The sequence below is a fragment of the Anomaloglossus baeobatrachus genome, chromosome 12 (genome assembly GCF_048569485.1).
Source record: "Anomaloglossus baeobatrachus isolate aAnoBae1 chromosome 12, aAnoBae1.hap1, whole genome shotgun sequence".
NCBI lineage: Eukaryota > Metazoa > Chordata > Amphibia > Anura > Aromobatidae > Anomaloglossus > Anomaloglossus baeobatrachus.
In genome coordinates, this window is record NC_134364.1 from 134,917,147 (window position 1) to 134,931,366 (window position 14,220).

The 14,220-nt window shown below is 51.4% G+C and overlaps 1 protein-coding gene across 1 annotated transcript in view; it reads left to right on the forward strand.

The window, feature by feature from the left end:
* Positions 1-14,220, forward strand: part of VPS39 (VPS39 subunit of HOPS complex) — a 184,840-nt gene that overhangs the window by 39,597 nt on the left and 131,023 nt on the right. Inside the window, exons 12-13 of the mRNA XM_075330479.1 lie at positions 2,644-2,786; positions 10,385-10,528. Of these exons, the coding sequence (XP_075186594.1) occupies positions 2,644-2,786; positions 10,385-10,528 (287 nt within the window). The remainder of the gene's footprint in view (positions 1-2,643; positions 2,787-10,384; positions 10,529-14,220) is intronic.

The following is a 14,220-nucleotide window of genomic DNA, read 5'->3' on the forward strand; positions in this document are numbered from 1 at the left end:
TGACTGCTGAGGTGGAGAGGAGATGACTCCTGGGGTGGAGAGGAGATGACTCCTGGGGTGGAGAGGAGATGACTGCTGGGGTGGAGAGGAGATGACTCCTGGGGTGGAGAGGAGATGACTGCTGGGGTGGAGAGGAGATGACTGCTGGGGTGGAGAGGAGATGACTGCTGGGGTGGAGAGGAGATGACTGCTGGGGTGGAGAGGAGATGACTGCTGGGGTGGAGAGGAGATGACTGCTGGGGTGGAGAGGAGATGACTGCTGGGGTGGAGAGGAGATGACTGCTGGGGTGGAGAGGAGATGACTGCTGGGGTGGAGAGGAGATGACTGCTGGGGAGGGGGAGAGGAGATAATGACTGCTGGGGTGGAGGAAGAGGAGATAATGACTCCAGGGGTGGAGGAAGAGGAGATAATGACTCCTGGGGGTGGAGGAAGAGGAGATAATGACTCCTGGGGTGGAGGAAGAGGAGATAATGACTCCTGGGGTGGAGGAAGAGGAGATAATGACTACTGGGGTGGAGAGGAGATAATGACTGCTGGGGAGGGGCAGAGGAGATAATGACTCCTGGGGTGGAGAGGAGATAATGACTGCTGGGGGGAGAGGAGATAATGACTGCTGGGGAGGGGGAGAGGAGATAATGACTACTGAGGTGGAGAGGAGATAATGACTGCTGGGGAGGGGCAGAGGAGATAATGACTCCTGGGGTGGAGAGGAGATAATGACTCCTGGGGTGGAGAGGAGATAATGACTGCTGGGGGGAGAGGAGATAATGACTGCTGGGCAGGGGGAGAGGAGATAATGACTGCTGGGCAGGGGGAGAGGAGATAATGACTCCTGGGGTGGAGAGGAGATAATGACTGCTGGGCGGAGAGGAGATAATGACTGCTGGGGAGAGTGGAGATAATGACTACTGGGGTGGAGAGGAGATAATGACTGCTGGGGTGGAGAGGAGATAATGACTGCTGGGGAGGGGGAGAGGAGATAATGACTGCTCGGGAGTGGGAGAGGAGATAATGACTGCTGGGGAGGGGGAGAGGAGATAATGACTGCTGGGGAGGGGGAAGAGGAGATAATGACTGCTGGGGAGGGGGAAGAGGAGATAATGACTGCTGGGGAGGGGGAAGAGGAGATAATGACTGCTGGGGAGGGGGAAGAGGAGATAATGACTGCTGGGGAGGGGGAAGAGGAGATAATTACTGCTGGGGAGGGGGAAGAGGAGATAATTACTGCTGGGGAGGGGGAAGAGGAGATAATGACTGCTGGGGAGGGGGAAGAGGAGATAATGACTGCTGGGGAGGGGGAGAGGAGATAATGACTGCTGGGGAGGGGGAGAGAAGATAATGACTGCTGGGGAGGGGGAGAGAAGATAATGACTGCTGGGGGGAGAGGAGATAATGACTGCTGGGGAGGGGGAAGAGGAGATAATGACTGCTGGGGAGGGGGAAGAGGAGATAATGACTGCTGGGGAGGGGGAAGAGGAGATAATGACTGCTGGGGAGGGGGAAGAGGAGATAATGACTGCTGGGGAGGGGGAGAGGAGATAATGACTGCTGGGATGGAGAGGAGTAATGACTGCTGGGGAGGGGGAGAGGAGATAATGACTGCTGGGGAGGGGGAGAGTAGATAATGACTTCTGGGGTGGAGAGGAGATAATGACTGCTGGGGTGGAGAGGAGATAATGACTGCTGGGGTGGAGAGGAGATGACTGCTGGGGTGGGGAGGAGATAATGACTGCTGGGGTGGAGAGGAGATGACTGCTGGGGTGGAGAGGAGATGACTGCTGGGGTGGGGAGGAGATAATGACTGCTGAGGTGGAGAGGAGATGACTGCTAGGGCAAGAGGAGATAATGACTGCTGGAGAGGGGGAGAGGAGATAATGACTGCTGGGGAGGGGGAGAGGAGATAATCATTATCTCCTCTCCCCCTACCCCCATCAATCATTATCAGATAACTTTTTGTTATTCGAGCTGCAAATATCATAAAATTATGGATTTTTCGAGAAGTGACACTACCTGAATTATGCTGTTTTTTTGTAACGAATTTTGACACACCAAGCTCAAAAGGTTGTCCGTCACTGGCCTAGACTGGATAACAATTTGCCAGTTTATTGCATGACATGCTGCTGATACATTTGGTGCATGTTTAGACTATAAATACTGGTAAAGATGCTGATAAATGCAGCAGTGATCGATCAGACGAAGTGTAGAGTAAAGGCCTCGTGCACATGTTGAGTATTTGGTGAATTTTTTACTTCTGTACTTGTAGCCAAAACCAAGAGTGGGGGAAAAATGCAGCAGTGGTGACTGTGTCTATTAGGCCAGAGCCACACTTACTAGTGACTCGGCGAGACTCGCATCGGCATCACCCGGCATGACTGCACACTCTCCTGACAGGAGGGGGTTGGCTGCATGTATTTCTATGCAGCCGAGCTGCTCCTATCCAGAGAGTGTGTGGCCATGCCGGGTGATGCCGATGCGAGTCTCGCCGAGTCACTAGTAAGTGTGACTCTGGCCTTATACTGTTGTCCCATTCCTTCCACTTTGGCTACAAATACGGAGGTAAGAACCTGACCAAATACTGAATGTGTGAACGGGGCCTAAAGTTGTGTTTTCCATCCCCCTTTTAAAACATTCTTATTTTTCAGATCCTACTCATGTTATTGGGATGTACCCTGACTTATTGCCCTCGGACTACAAGAAGCAGCTGCAGTACCCCAATCCGGTGCCAGTGCTGTCAGGAGCGGAGCTGGAGAAGGCCAACCTGGCCCTGATCGACTACCTGACCCAGGTGAGGATCCTACAGAACAGCCACTGCCAGAGATCATTACTACTCAATCCTGTGCAAAATCTTTCTGGTTTTTTTGGGTTTTTTGCAAGGGGGTTGCACCACATCTGGGTTTTTTTAGACCCTGGAAACTTGCTTGACCAAATGATGAAACCCTTTCCCCCACTCCAGATATCGGTGATTGTGCTTTCTGCATGTAGACACCGTATAATGGGATCATCCCATGATAGTATTTGTAAGCTGCAGAAGATGGACATTAAAGGGAAGCCATTATCAGAAAATGATTTATTGTTTGAAAAATACATGGAAATACATGGAACATGATTTAAACATTTTTGGCAATATTTTTTTTTCCATATTAAGATCTATATAAATTAAACAAAATAAGAGACATAATCCTGCACCTATTACTGGGGTATCTTTTCAGACTGGTACTTCTTGTCTTTTTAGAAATTGTTTTCAGCAGTCTACTTATCAGCAGAGGCAGGATTACACCTACTGTTAGTGCCTCTATGCACAGCTGATAAGACAGGATCCATCCATCACAATAGCTGATGTCACAGCTCCCCTGCTCCCCCTCCCTTCACAATGACCTTTGCACGGGCTCAATAGATGCTTCATTAAAAAACATAGGGTTGATGTCCAATCATTTTTGTTATGAATGTGTGCCATTTCCTGTAATGGGAAGTTAAAATTGCAAGATTTCTATTTTTTATTTTACAGATTGTGATATAAAAAAAAATGCCCCTTTTTCTTCTATTCTTTTTTTATATAAAAAAAACTACAATAAGCACAAAAAACCCTAAATTACAGAGGATCACTAAAGGGGCGTCCCGGCTTGTATTCGCTCGTCTCCCTTTTGTGTTGAATTTTATTGTAATTTTTTAAACTGCATCACAGATTTGTGCCCTTTTTGTGGTGCCCTTTTTGTGGTGCCCTTTTTGTGGTGCCCTTTTTGTGGTGCCCTTTTTGTGGTGCCCTTTTTGTGGTGCCCTTTTTGTGGTGCCCTTTTTTTGGTGCCCTTTTTGTGGTGCCCTTTTTTGAGCAGGATGTGCACAGTTGTGTCCTACTGCAGACCGTTGTATTAATCTGTCCGTGCACATGCAATGTAAATGGGCTGAATCCGCTGACCATGTAATGTGATGTCCGGGTACATGATGATCAGGCAGTTGGGTTGGCGTTGACCGATCTTGTTGTTCTTGTGGATAGAATCTTCCAGAAGAGGAGCCATTATTTCTTCAGCGCTCTATTGGGAGACCCAGACGATTGGGGTATAGCTACTGCCCTCTGGAGGCCACACAAAGCACTACATTAAAAGTGCAAGGCCCCTCCCCCTCTGGCCATACCCCCCCGTGGTATCACGGGTTCTCCAGTTTTAGCTTTGTGTGCGAAGGAGGTCAGACATCCACGCATAGCTCCACAGATTTTAGTCAGCAGTAGCTGCTGACTATTTCGGATGGAAGAAAAGAGGACACATATAGTGTCCCCAGCATGCTCCCTTCTCACCCCTGGATGGTGTTGTAAGGTTGAGGTACCTATTGCTGGTACAGGGCTGGAGCCTGACATGCTGTTTTCCTTCCACATCCCCTTGTAGGGCTCTGTGGAAGTGGGATCCTGCCGGCCTCTCAGCTCTGATGCCGGGCTCCATCCACAGACCCATTAGAACCTGATGGAGACGGAGCAGGAGTACGATCAGGGACAGGCCCTGCATCATACAGGTACTCTGTGTCCCCGGCAGGCACAGACACACTCCGGGCTGGCTGGGTGTTGTAGTGCGCCGGGGACCGCAACGTGGAGTTGGTGTCCCTACAGATTACTGGGGGATTGTTTGTGTTTGGGAACGCAGCGCCGACCCCCTCTGGACCGGGCGGCGCTGCTGTGACTTGTGGTGCGCCGGGGATCCGCCGTCCGCGCTTTTACGGCGGCGGCGGTTATAAATTTAGTCCCCGGCTTTTTGGGCCTAGGACGCCGGCAGCTCCGTTTCGTTCCCGCCCCCACCCTGTCATTCAGGGTAGGGGAGAGACGCTGTTCGCTAGCAGCGACGAGGGCTGGAGCCTGTTTTACATGCTCCAGCCCTCTCACTTGGCACAGAGGGAAGCAGGCTTCCCGCTCTTAGCCAGGAACGCCTAGGGCCCGCCCCCCTTCCTCTCTCAAGACGCCGGCAGCCATTACATGCATGCCTGGCTGGAGGAAGGACGCAAGGCTCTGGGAGACCTGGCTAGGGGCTATCTGGCGACCACACACCCGCTTTTTAAGCGGGCGGTAAGCGATTTTTCTGTGCTGGTCCCTCTAGTGCCTCACTGTGTATCAGTGTACTGGTACAGATATATAGTTATTGTATTACTTGCACTGTGAGGTGCGCTTCTGGCTGCATATCCCAGATCGCTCTGTGGAAGCAGCAACATGTCATCCTCAAAACGCAAGGCGGCCAAGGCAAAAAGGGCTGTGTATACTGCGTGTGCTGCATGTGGGGCTAATCTACCAGCAGGCTCCGATGACCCCCATTGTGTGCAATGCTCCGACCCGGTGCTGCTTCGCCAGCCGGAGTCAGGAGAGGTAGCGACCCAGGCTGAGACGCTTGTAAGTTCTGCCCCGGTGACAGGGACAGACTTTGCAGTTTTTGCAGATAATATGTCTGTATCTATGGCAAAAATCCTTGAGACCTTGCAATCTATGCATGGGGCTCAGTCTCTGGGCACGGCGAGGCCTCTGTCCGCAGGTCCCCCTTACTTGGAATGTATCCAGCCCACAGGGGGGTCCCCGGCTTCACAGGCCGAGGATTATGACTCAGATGATGGCCCCAGCCACCCTAAGCGAGCTCGCTGGGAAAGACCCTCGACGTCTTCACACTGCTCAGGGTCTCAGCGCAATCAGTCTCCCTGTGATGTGTCTGATGAGAGTGATCAGGAATCCACTCCTGGAACCCCTCTCAACCTGGATACCCCGGATGGGGATGCCATGGTAAACGACCTTATCTCAGCCATCAATAGGCTGTTGGATATTTCTCCCCCAGCCCCTTCAGCAGAAGAGGCGGCTGCGGAGCAGGAAAAGTTTCGTTTCCTTTATCCCAAGCGTAAATTGAGTGCTTTGTTAGATCACTCTGACTTCAGAGAATCAATCCAGAAGCACGACGCTCACCCAGAAAGGCGTTTCTCTAAACGATCTAAAGATACGCGTTTCCCTTTCCCCCCTGAGGTGGTCAAGCGCTGGACACAGTGTCCAAAGGTAGACCCCCCGATTTCCAAACTTGCAGCTAGATCCATAGTTGCAGTGGAGGATGGAGCTTCACTTAAAGATGCCAATGACAGACAGATGGACCTTTGGTTAAAATCTGTCTATGAAGCTATAGGCGCGTCGTTTGCTCCAGCATTCGCAGCCGTATGGGCACTCCAGGCTATTTCAGCTGGCTTAGCAAAAGTGGATGCTATCATGCATCCAGCAGTGCCGCAAGTGGCGCACCTTACCACGCAGATGTCGGCGTTTGCGTCTTACGCTATCAATGCGGTCCTAGAATCTACCAGTCGCACCTCAATGGCGTCCGCCAGTTCGGTAGTTTTGCGCAGAGCCTTGTGGTTAAAGGACTGGAAAGCAGATGCTGGTTCCAAAAAATGTTTAACCAGTTTGCCTTTGTCTAGAGATAGACTGTTTGGCGAGCCATTGGCTGACATCATTAAGCAGTCCAAGGGTAAAGACTCCTCTTTACCACAACCCAGAACATTCAAACCTCAGCAGAAAAAGTGGCAGCAGAGGTTTCAGTCCTTTCGAGGTTCGGGCAAGACACCATTTACCTCGTCCAAAGGGACTCAGAGGACGCAAAGAAACTCAGATTCGTGGCGGACTCACACACGCCCCAAGAAAGCAAATGGAGGTACCGCTTCCAAAGCGGCTACCTCATGACTTCCAGCCCCCCCCCTCCGCATCGCCGGTCGGGGGCAGGCTCTCCCGCTTTTCCGGCATTTGGATGTCACAGGTCAAAGACCGGTGGGTGACGGACATTTTGTCTCGCGGGTACAGAATCGAGTTCAATTCTCGTCCTCCAGCTCGGTTCTTCAGAACCTCCCCACGTCCAGACCGAGCAGATGCTCTGCTGCAGGCGGTGGATTCCCTAAAAGCGGAAGGAGTGGTTATCCCAGTCCCTCCTCAGGAACAAGGGCAAGGGTTTTACTCCAATCTCTTTGTGGTTCCAAAAAAGGACGGCTCGTTCCGTCCTGTTCTGGACCTAAAACGGCTCAACAAACATGTGCACGCCAGGAGGTTCCGGATGGAAACCCTCCGCTCTGTCATTGCCTCAATGTCCAGAGGAGACTTCCTTGCCTCAATAGACATCAAAGATGCTTATCTCCACGTGCCAATTGCTACAGAACATCAACGTTTTCTACGTTTTGTGATAGGAGACGACCATTTTCAGTTCGTAGCTCTTCCATTTGGTCTGGCGACAGCCCCACGGGTCTTCACCAAGGTCATGGCGGCGGTGGTAGCAGTCTTGCACTCTCAGGGACACTCGGTGATCCCTTACCTAGACGACTTATTGGTCAAAGCTCCCTCTCAGGAGGCATGTCAGCACAGCCTGAATGCTACGCTGGAGACTCTACAGTCTTTCGGATGGATCATCAACTTTCCAAAGTCGATCCTATCACCGACTCAGTCACTAACGTATCTTGGCATGGAGTTTCATACTCTAGCAGCGATAGTGAAGCTTCCGCTGGACAAGCAGCGGTCACTACAGACAGGGGTGCAATCTCTTCTGCAGGGCCAGTTGCATCCCTTGCGGCGCCTCATGCATTTCCTAGGGAAGATGGTGGCAGCCATGGAAGCAGTTCCCTTTGCGCAGTTTCATCTGCGCCCACTTCAATGGGACATTCTCCGCCAATGGGACGGGAAGTCAACGTCCCTGGACAGGAAAGTCTCGCTTTCCCAGACGGCCAAGGACTCTCTACAATGGTGGCTCCTTCCCACCTCATTATCTCAGGGAAGATCCTTCCTGCCCCCATCCTGGGCAGTAGTTACGACAGATGCGAGTCTGTCGGGGTGGGGAGCAGTGTTTCTCCACCACAGGGCTCAGGGGACGTGGACTCCGCAGGAGTCCACCCTTCAGATCAATGTTCTGGAAATCAGAGCAGTGTATCTTGCCCTACTAGCCTTCCAGCAGTGGCTGGAAGGAAAGCAGATCCGAATTCAGTCGGACAACTCCACAGCGGTGGCATACATCAACCACCAAGGAGGGACGCGCAGTCGGCAAGCCTTCCAAGAAGTCCGGCGCATTCTAATGTGGGTGGAGGACAGAGCATCCACCATATCCGCGGTTCACATCCCAGGCGTAGAAAACTGGGAAGCAGACTTCCTCAGTCGCCAGGGCATGGACGCAGGGGAATGGTCCCTTCACCCGGACGTGTTTCAGGAAATCTGTCGCCGCTGGGGAGTGCCGGACGTCGACCTAATGGCATCCCGGCACAACAACAAGGTCCCGGCATTCATGGCGAGGTCGCGCGATCAAAGAGCTCTGGCGGCAGACGCCTTGGTTCAAGATTGGTCGCAGTTTCAGCTCCCTTACGTGTTTCCGCCTCTGGCGCTCTTGCCCAGAGTGCTACGCAAGATCAGATCCGAGTGCAGCCGCATCATACTCGTCGCCCCAGACTGGCCGAGGAGGTCGTGGTACCCGGATCTGTGGCATCTCACGATCGGTCGACCGTGGTCACTGCCAGACCGACCAGACTTACTGTCCCAAGGGCCGTTTTTCCATCAGAATTCTGCGGCCCTGAACCTGACTGTGTGGCCATTGAGTCCTGGATCCTAGCATCTGCAGGATTATCTCAAGGAGTGATTGCCACAATGAGACAAGCTAGAAAGTCGAATTCTGCTAAGATCTACCACAGAACGTGGAAGATTTTCTTATCCTGGTGCTCGGCCCAGGGAGTGTCTCCCTGGCCATTTGCATTACCCAAGTTTCTTTCTTTCCTGCAATCGGGGTTAGAAAAGGGCTTGTCGCTCAGCTCCCTTAAAGGGCAAGTTTCGGCACTTTCCGTGTTTTTTCAGAAGCGTCTAGCACGTCTTCCTAAGGTGCGCACGTTCCTGCAGGGGGTCTGTCATATTGTGCCCCCGTACAAGCGACCGTTAGATCCATGGGATCTGAACAGGGTACTAGTTGCTCTCCAGAAGCCGCCCTTCGAGCCTCTGAAGGAAGTTTCCTTTTCTCGGCTGTCGCAGAAAGTGGCGTTTCTTGTTGCCATCACATCGCTTCGGCGAGTGTCTGAGCTGGCAGCTCTGTCATCCAAGGCTCCCTTCCTGGTGTTCCACCAGGACAAGGTTGTGCTGCGCCCCATTCCGGAGTTTCTTCCTAAGGTCGTATCCTCTTTTCATCTCAATCAGGATATTTCCTTGCCTTCTTTTTGCCCTCATCCGGTTCACCGGTATGAAAAGGACTTACGTTTGCTAGATCTGGTGAGAGCACTCAGAATCTACATTTCCCGCACGGCGCCCATACGCCGTTCCGATGCACTTTTTGTCCTTGTCGCTGGTCCGCGCAAGGGGTTGCAGGCTTCTAAAGCCACCCTGGCTCGATGGATCAAAGAACCAATTCTTGAAGCCTACCGTTCTGCGGGGCTTCCGGTTCCTTCAGGGCTAAAGGCCCACTCAACCAGAGCCGTGGGTGCGTCCTGGGCATTACGTCACCAGGCTTCGGCTCAACAGGTGTGCCAGGCAGCTACCTGGTCCAGTCTGCACACTTTCACCAAGCATTATCAGGTGCATACCTATGCTTCGGCGGATGCCAGCTTAGGTAGAAGAGTCCTGCAGGCGGCAGTGACACCCCCATAGGGGAGGGCTGTTTTGCAGCTCTAACATGAGGTATTTATTTACCCACCCAGGGACAGCTTTTGGACGTCCCAATCGTCTGGGTCTCCCAATAGAGCGCTGAAGAAGAAGGGAATTTTGTTACTTACCGTAAATTCCTTTTCTTCTAGCTCTTATTGGGAGACCCAGCACCCGCCCTGTTGTCCTTCGGGATGTTTTTTTGTTGTTTGCGGGTACACATGTTGTTCATGTTGAACGGTTTTTCAGTTCTCCGATGTTATTCGGAGTTAATTTGTTTAAACCAGTTATTGGCTTCCTCCTTCTTGCTTTGGCACTAAAACTGGAGAACCCGTGATACCACGGGGGGGTATGGCCAGAGGGGGAGGGGCCTTGCACTTTTAATGTAGTGCTTTGTGTGGCCTCCAGAGGGCAGTAGCTATACCCCAATCGTCTGGGTCTCCCAATAAGAGCTAGAAGAAAAGGAATTTACGGTAAGTAACAAAATTCCCTTCTTTACTTCCCCCTTTCTAGTGAGAGCGCACGTGCGCTCAGTTAGTGTGAGCGTGCATATGTTTGCTGGACTTGGAGGGATGACCATCAGCCGGGCACAGGACTGTGAGAAGATGAGAAGAATTTGTGATATATTATGTTTCTTGCATTTAATTTGCAGTGTGAGGCAAAATGAGATGAAATGACAGGAGATAAGAGACCAATTGCTGGGATTTCACGTGTAATGTTTGTTTTTAACATGTCTCAATACTTTTTTATGATATGATCCTTTTTTTTATTTTTTTATTTTTGTAATCTGACAGAAAAGGAGTCACCTGGTTAAGAAGCTGAATGACACAGATCATCACTCTACAACCTCCCCGCTAATGGAAGGAACCCCGACCATCAAATCAAAAAAGAAGCTTCTGCAGATCATAGACACCACTTTGCTGAAGTGCTACCTGCATGTAAGTTTTCCAATATAAGAGGTGCCATTTTATTTTAACATTCTTTTATCACATTAAAATATGTACAGAAAGCACCACTTTCATGACACTTGTAATTACCGGCAATAGAAAATCTAGTGACTCCACTGAAAGCTGCCCCTGACTGACTTCCCATCCCCCTGAAAGCTGCTGCCTGACTGCTCTTTCCATCCATCTGAAAGCTGCCACCTGACTGCTCTTCCCATCCACCTGAAAGCTGCCACCTGACTGCTCTTCCCATCCACCTGAAAGCTGCCACCTGACTGCTCTTCCCATCCCCCTGAAAGCTGCCGCCTGACTGCTCTTCTCATCCACCTGAAAGCTGCCACCTGACTGCTCTTCTCATCCACCTGAAAGCTGCCGCCTGACTGCTCTTTCCATCCACCTGAAAGCTGCCACCTGACTGCTTTTCCCATCCACCTGAAAGCTGCCGCCTGACTGCTCTTCCCATCCACCTGAAAGCTGCCGCCTGACTGCTCTTCTCATCCACCTGAAAGCTGCCGCCTGACTGCTCTTCTCATCCACCTGAAAGCTGCCGCCTGACTGCTCTTCCCATCCACCTGAAAGCTGCCGCCTGACTGCTCTTCTCATCCACCTGAAAGCTGCCGCCTGACTGCTCTTCCCATCCACCTGAAAGCTGCCACCTGACTGCTCTTCTCATCCCCGTGAAAGCTGCCACCTGACTGCTCTTCCCATCCACCTGAAAGCTGCCGCCAGACTGCTCTTCCCATCCACCTGAAAGCTGCCGCCTGACTGCTCTTCCCATCCACCTGAAAGCTGCCGCCTGACTGCTCTTCCCATCCACCTGAAAGCTGCCGCCTGACTGCTCTTCTCATCCCCGTGAAAGCTGCCACCTGACTGCTCTTCTCATCCCCCGTGAAAGCTGCCACCTGACTGCTCTTCCCATCCACCTGAAAGCTGCCGCCTGACTGCTCTTCTCATCCCCCTGAAAGCTGCCACCTGACTGCTCTTCCCATCCCCCTGAAAGCTGCCACCTGACTGCTCTTCTCATCCACCTGAAAGCTGCCGCCTGACTGCTCTTCTCATCCCCCTGAAAGCTGCCACCTGACTACTCTTCTCATCTACCTGAAAGCTCTTTAAGCAGGGACTATGGGAGCGGTGAATTTTGTTTGGGAAGCTGTGCAGTAAGTAGTACTGCGAGGCTAACCAGTATCCCCTCTGAAAACCATGTGCCTGCTCTGTACAGGGTTCTGTAAGAGGCCTGGTGCCCTTACACCACAAGATTAGAAACGTAGAATGGCAATCCAAGGACATGAGTAAGCAAATGAGAGAGGGAGTCTGCAGCACCGAGGAGAAGAAAGCACTGCTAGGAAATGTAGGTTAGCTATGTAAAAAAGGACTGCCAGTTCAACAGGGACAGATAGAGATGAAAATACAGGTAGAAGAAGGAGACTTTGTTAGCATAGTCTGAATATTAACAATAAGTATGCATTTATTATGCTATGTGAAAAATATGGGGGGAAAAAACCTTTAAAGTAGGATTGTTTACCTCTCCACAACACACCCTGCTGTAACGCCCATGATTGGTGCTAGCATTGGCTGCGGGGTCACCGAGGTACGGAGGCCTGTGCCGTCTTCAGCCTGTGTGTGAGGCACAGATCGAATACCCTGCAATGTAAGAGCACTGCTGGGTATTAGATCAGCTATCAGACCATGGAAAGATGACGTCCCATTCTGGGACTATGTAAAAAAAAAAAAAAAAAAAAGTCACAAAATAAAAACAAAACAAAAAAAATATTATGCCATTAAATACATATATATTTATGTAAAAACAAAAATAAACAAAGTACACATTTGTTATCCCACATTCAGAATGACCCACTCAATAAAACACTAGTTAACCCTTTCAATAAACACCACAAAAGAAACCACAAACTGCGTAATAAAACGCAATCAAACAGTTGTATGTAAATAAAACTGGTATTGCTGAAAACATCGTCTGAGCCACATGACCGCGCTCCAGCAACCGCCAGCACAGGTAAGCGAGCATTACCGCTAATCACTGCTCTCACCGGGTCACAAAGAGGGCAGCGCTAAACCCAGAATGTCTCTCTAGCGGTGACGTTACGGAGTTAATAGGTTTAAATAGCCAGGGTGGAGACCTGAGCCTTAAAGGAATTAAAGGCCAACCATGCCTCCAATATGGACTGTAAGAAGGAGAGCAACGCTGGCGCTGAGAAGGGCATTGGCGAAGTACTGGTACATCTGCAGTGTACATATTCGATGATAGAGCTTCAATGAGGATGGCTTCCGGGCCCTAGTCATAATCTGAATGACTGATTGAGACTGACCTGCAGCCCTCAAAATCCACGCAGATAAATTGAGGACTCTTAAATTCGGTTGTAAGAACGGACCCTGGGGCAAAAGGTCCAAACGGTGTGGAAAAGCCCATGGAACGTCAGGCACGAGATTGAAAGCATCCAAATACCAGGCCCTCTGAGGTCATTCTGGAGCAATGAGAAAGAGGTAGAGGTGCATATAGGTGTGGCAGAGAGAACTGAGACCAAGAGATTGCGAGATGGTCCCTGCATCTTGCCAAAGATTTCAGCACCTTGTGCTTCAGTCTGGATGTCAAGAAGTTGACTTCCGGAGTACCCCACCATCGACAACTTTTTGAACACTTCAGGGTAGAGAACCCACTCGCCTGTGGGTAGCTGTTGGTGTCTTAACGGCCTCCTCCCAATTGTCCACCCCTGGTATACGAACTTCTGAGATTAGTGAACGCTTGTCTTCTGCACATTCCAAAATCTCTGCAACTTCCTTCATGGCTGATAATCTTCGTGTGCCTTTTGGTAGGTTGATATAGGCCATTACAGTAGCATTGTCTGACTGAATCCTGATCATAACCCCTAGACTAAAGGCCACTTTACACACCGTGACATCGCTAGCGTGCGTACCCGCCCCCGTCGTTGGTGCGTCACGGGCAAATCGCTGCCCGTGGCGCACAACATCGCTTACACCCGTCACATGGACTTACCTGCCCTGCGACGTCGCTGTGACCGGGGAACCGCCTCCTTTCTTTGTCGCTCCATTGGGAGACCCAGACAATTGGGTGTATAGCTTCTGCCTCCGGAGGCCACACAAAGTAATTACACTTTAAAAAGTGTAACCCCTCCCCTCTGCTATACACCCTCCTGTGCATCACGGGCCCCTCAGTTTTTTGCTTTGTGTTGAAGGAGGCACACATTCTCGCAAGCTCCACGTTTTAGTCAGCAGCAGCTGCTGACTTTATCGGATGGAAGAAAAGAGGGCCCCTATGGGGCCCCCGGCATGCTCCCTTCTCACCCCACTCAGGTCGGCGGTGTTGTTAAGGTTGAGGTACCCATTGCGGGTACACAGGCTGGAGCCACATGCCGCTTTCCTTCCCCATCCCTTAGGGGCTCTGGGGAAGTGGGATCCTATCCGGTCATCCAGACACTGGGACCGGTCTCCCTCCGCAGCCCCTGGGGGAATCTGCCGGACAGGAGACGGAGTATCGTCAGGGACATGGCCCTGCATCCACAGGTACTCTGTGTCCCCGTTGGGACGGCGCATAAAGCACCTTGGGCCCGGACGCTGCAGCGACTGCGGCGGGGATATGGGTCCGGGACTACCGCGCCGACCGTGCACTGCCGGCCGGCCGCGGTTTTAACTTTAGTCCCCGGCTTTTGCGG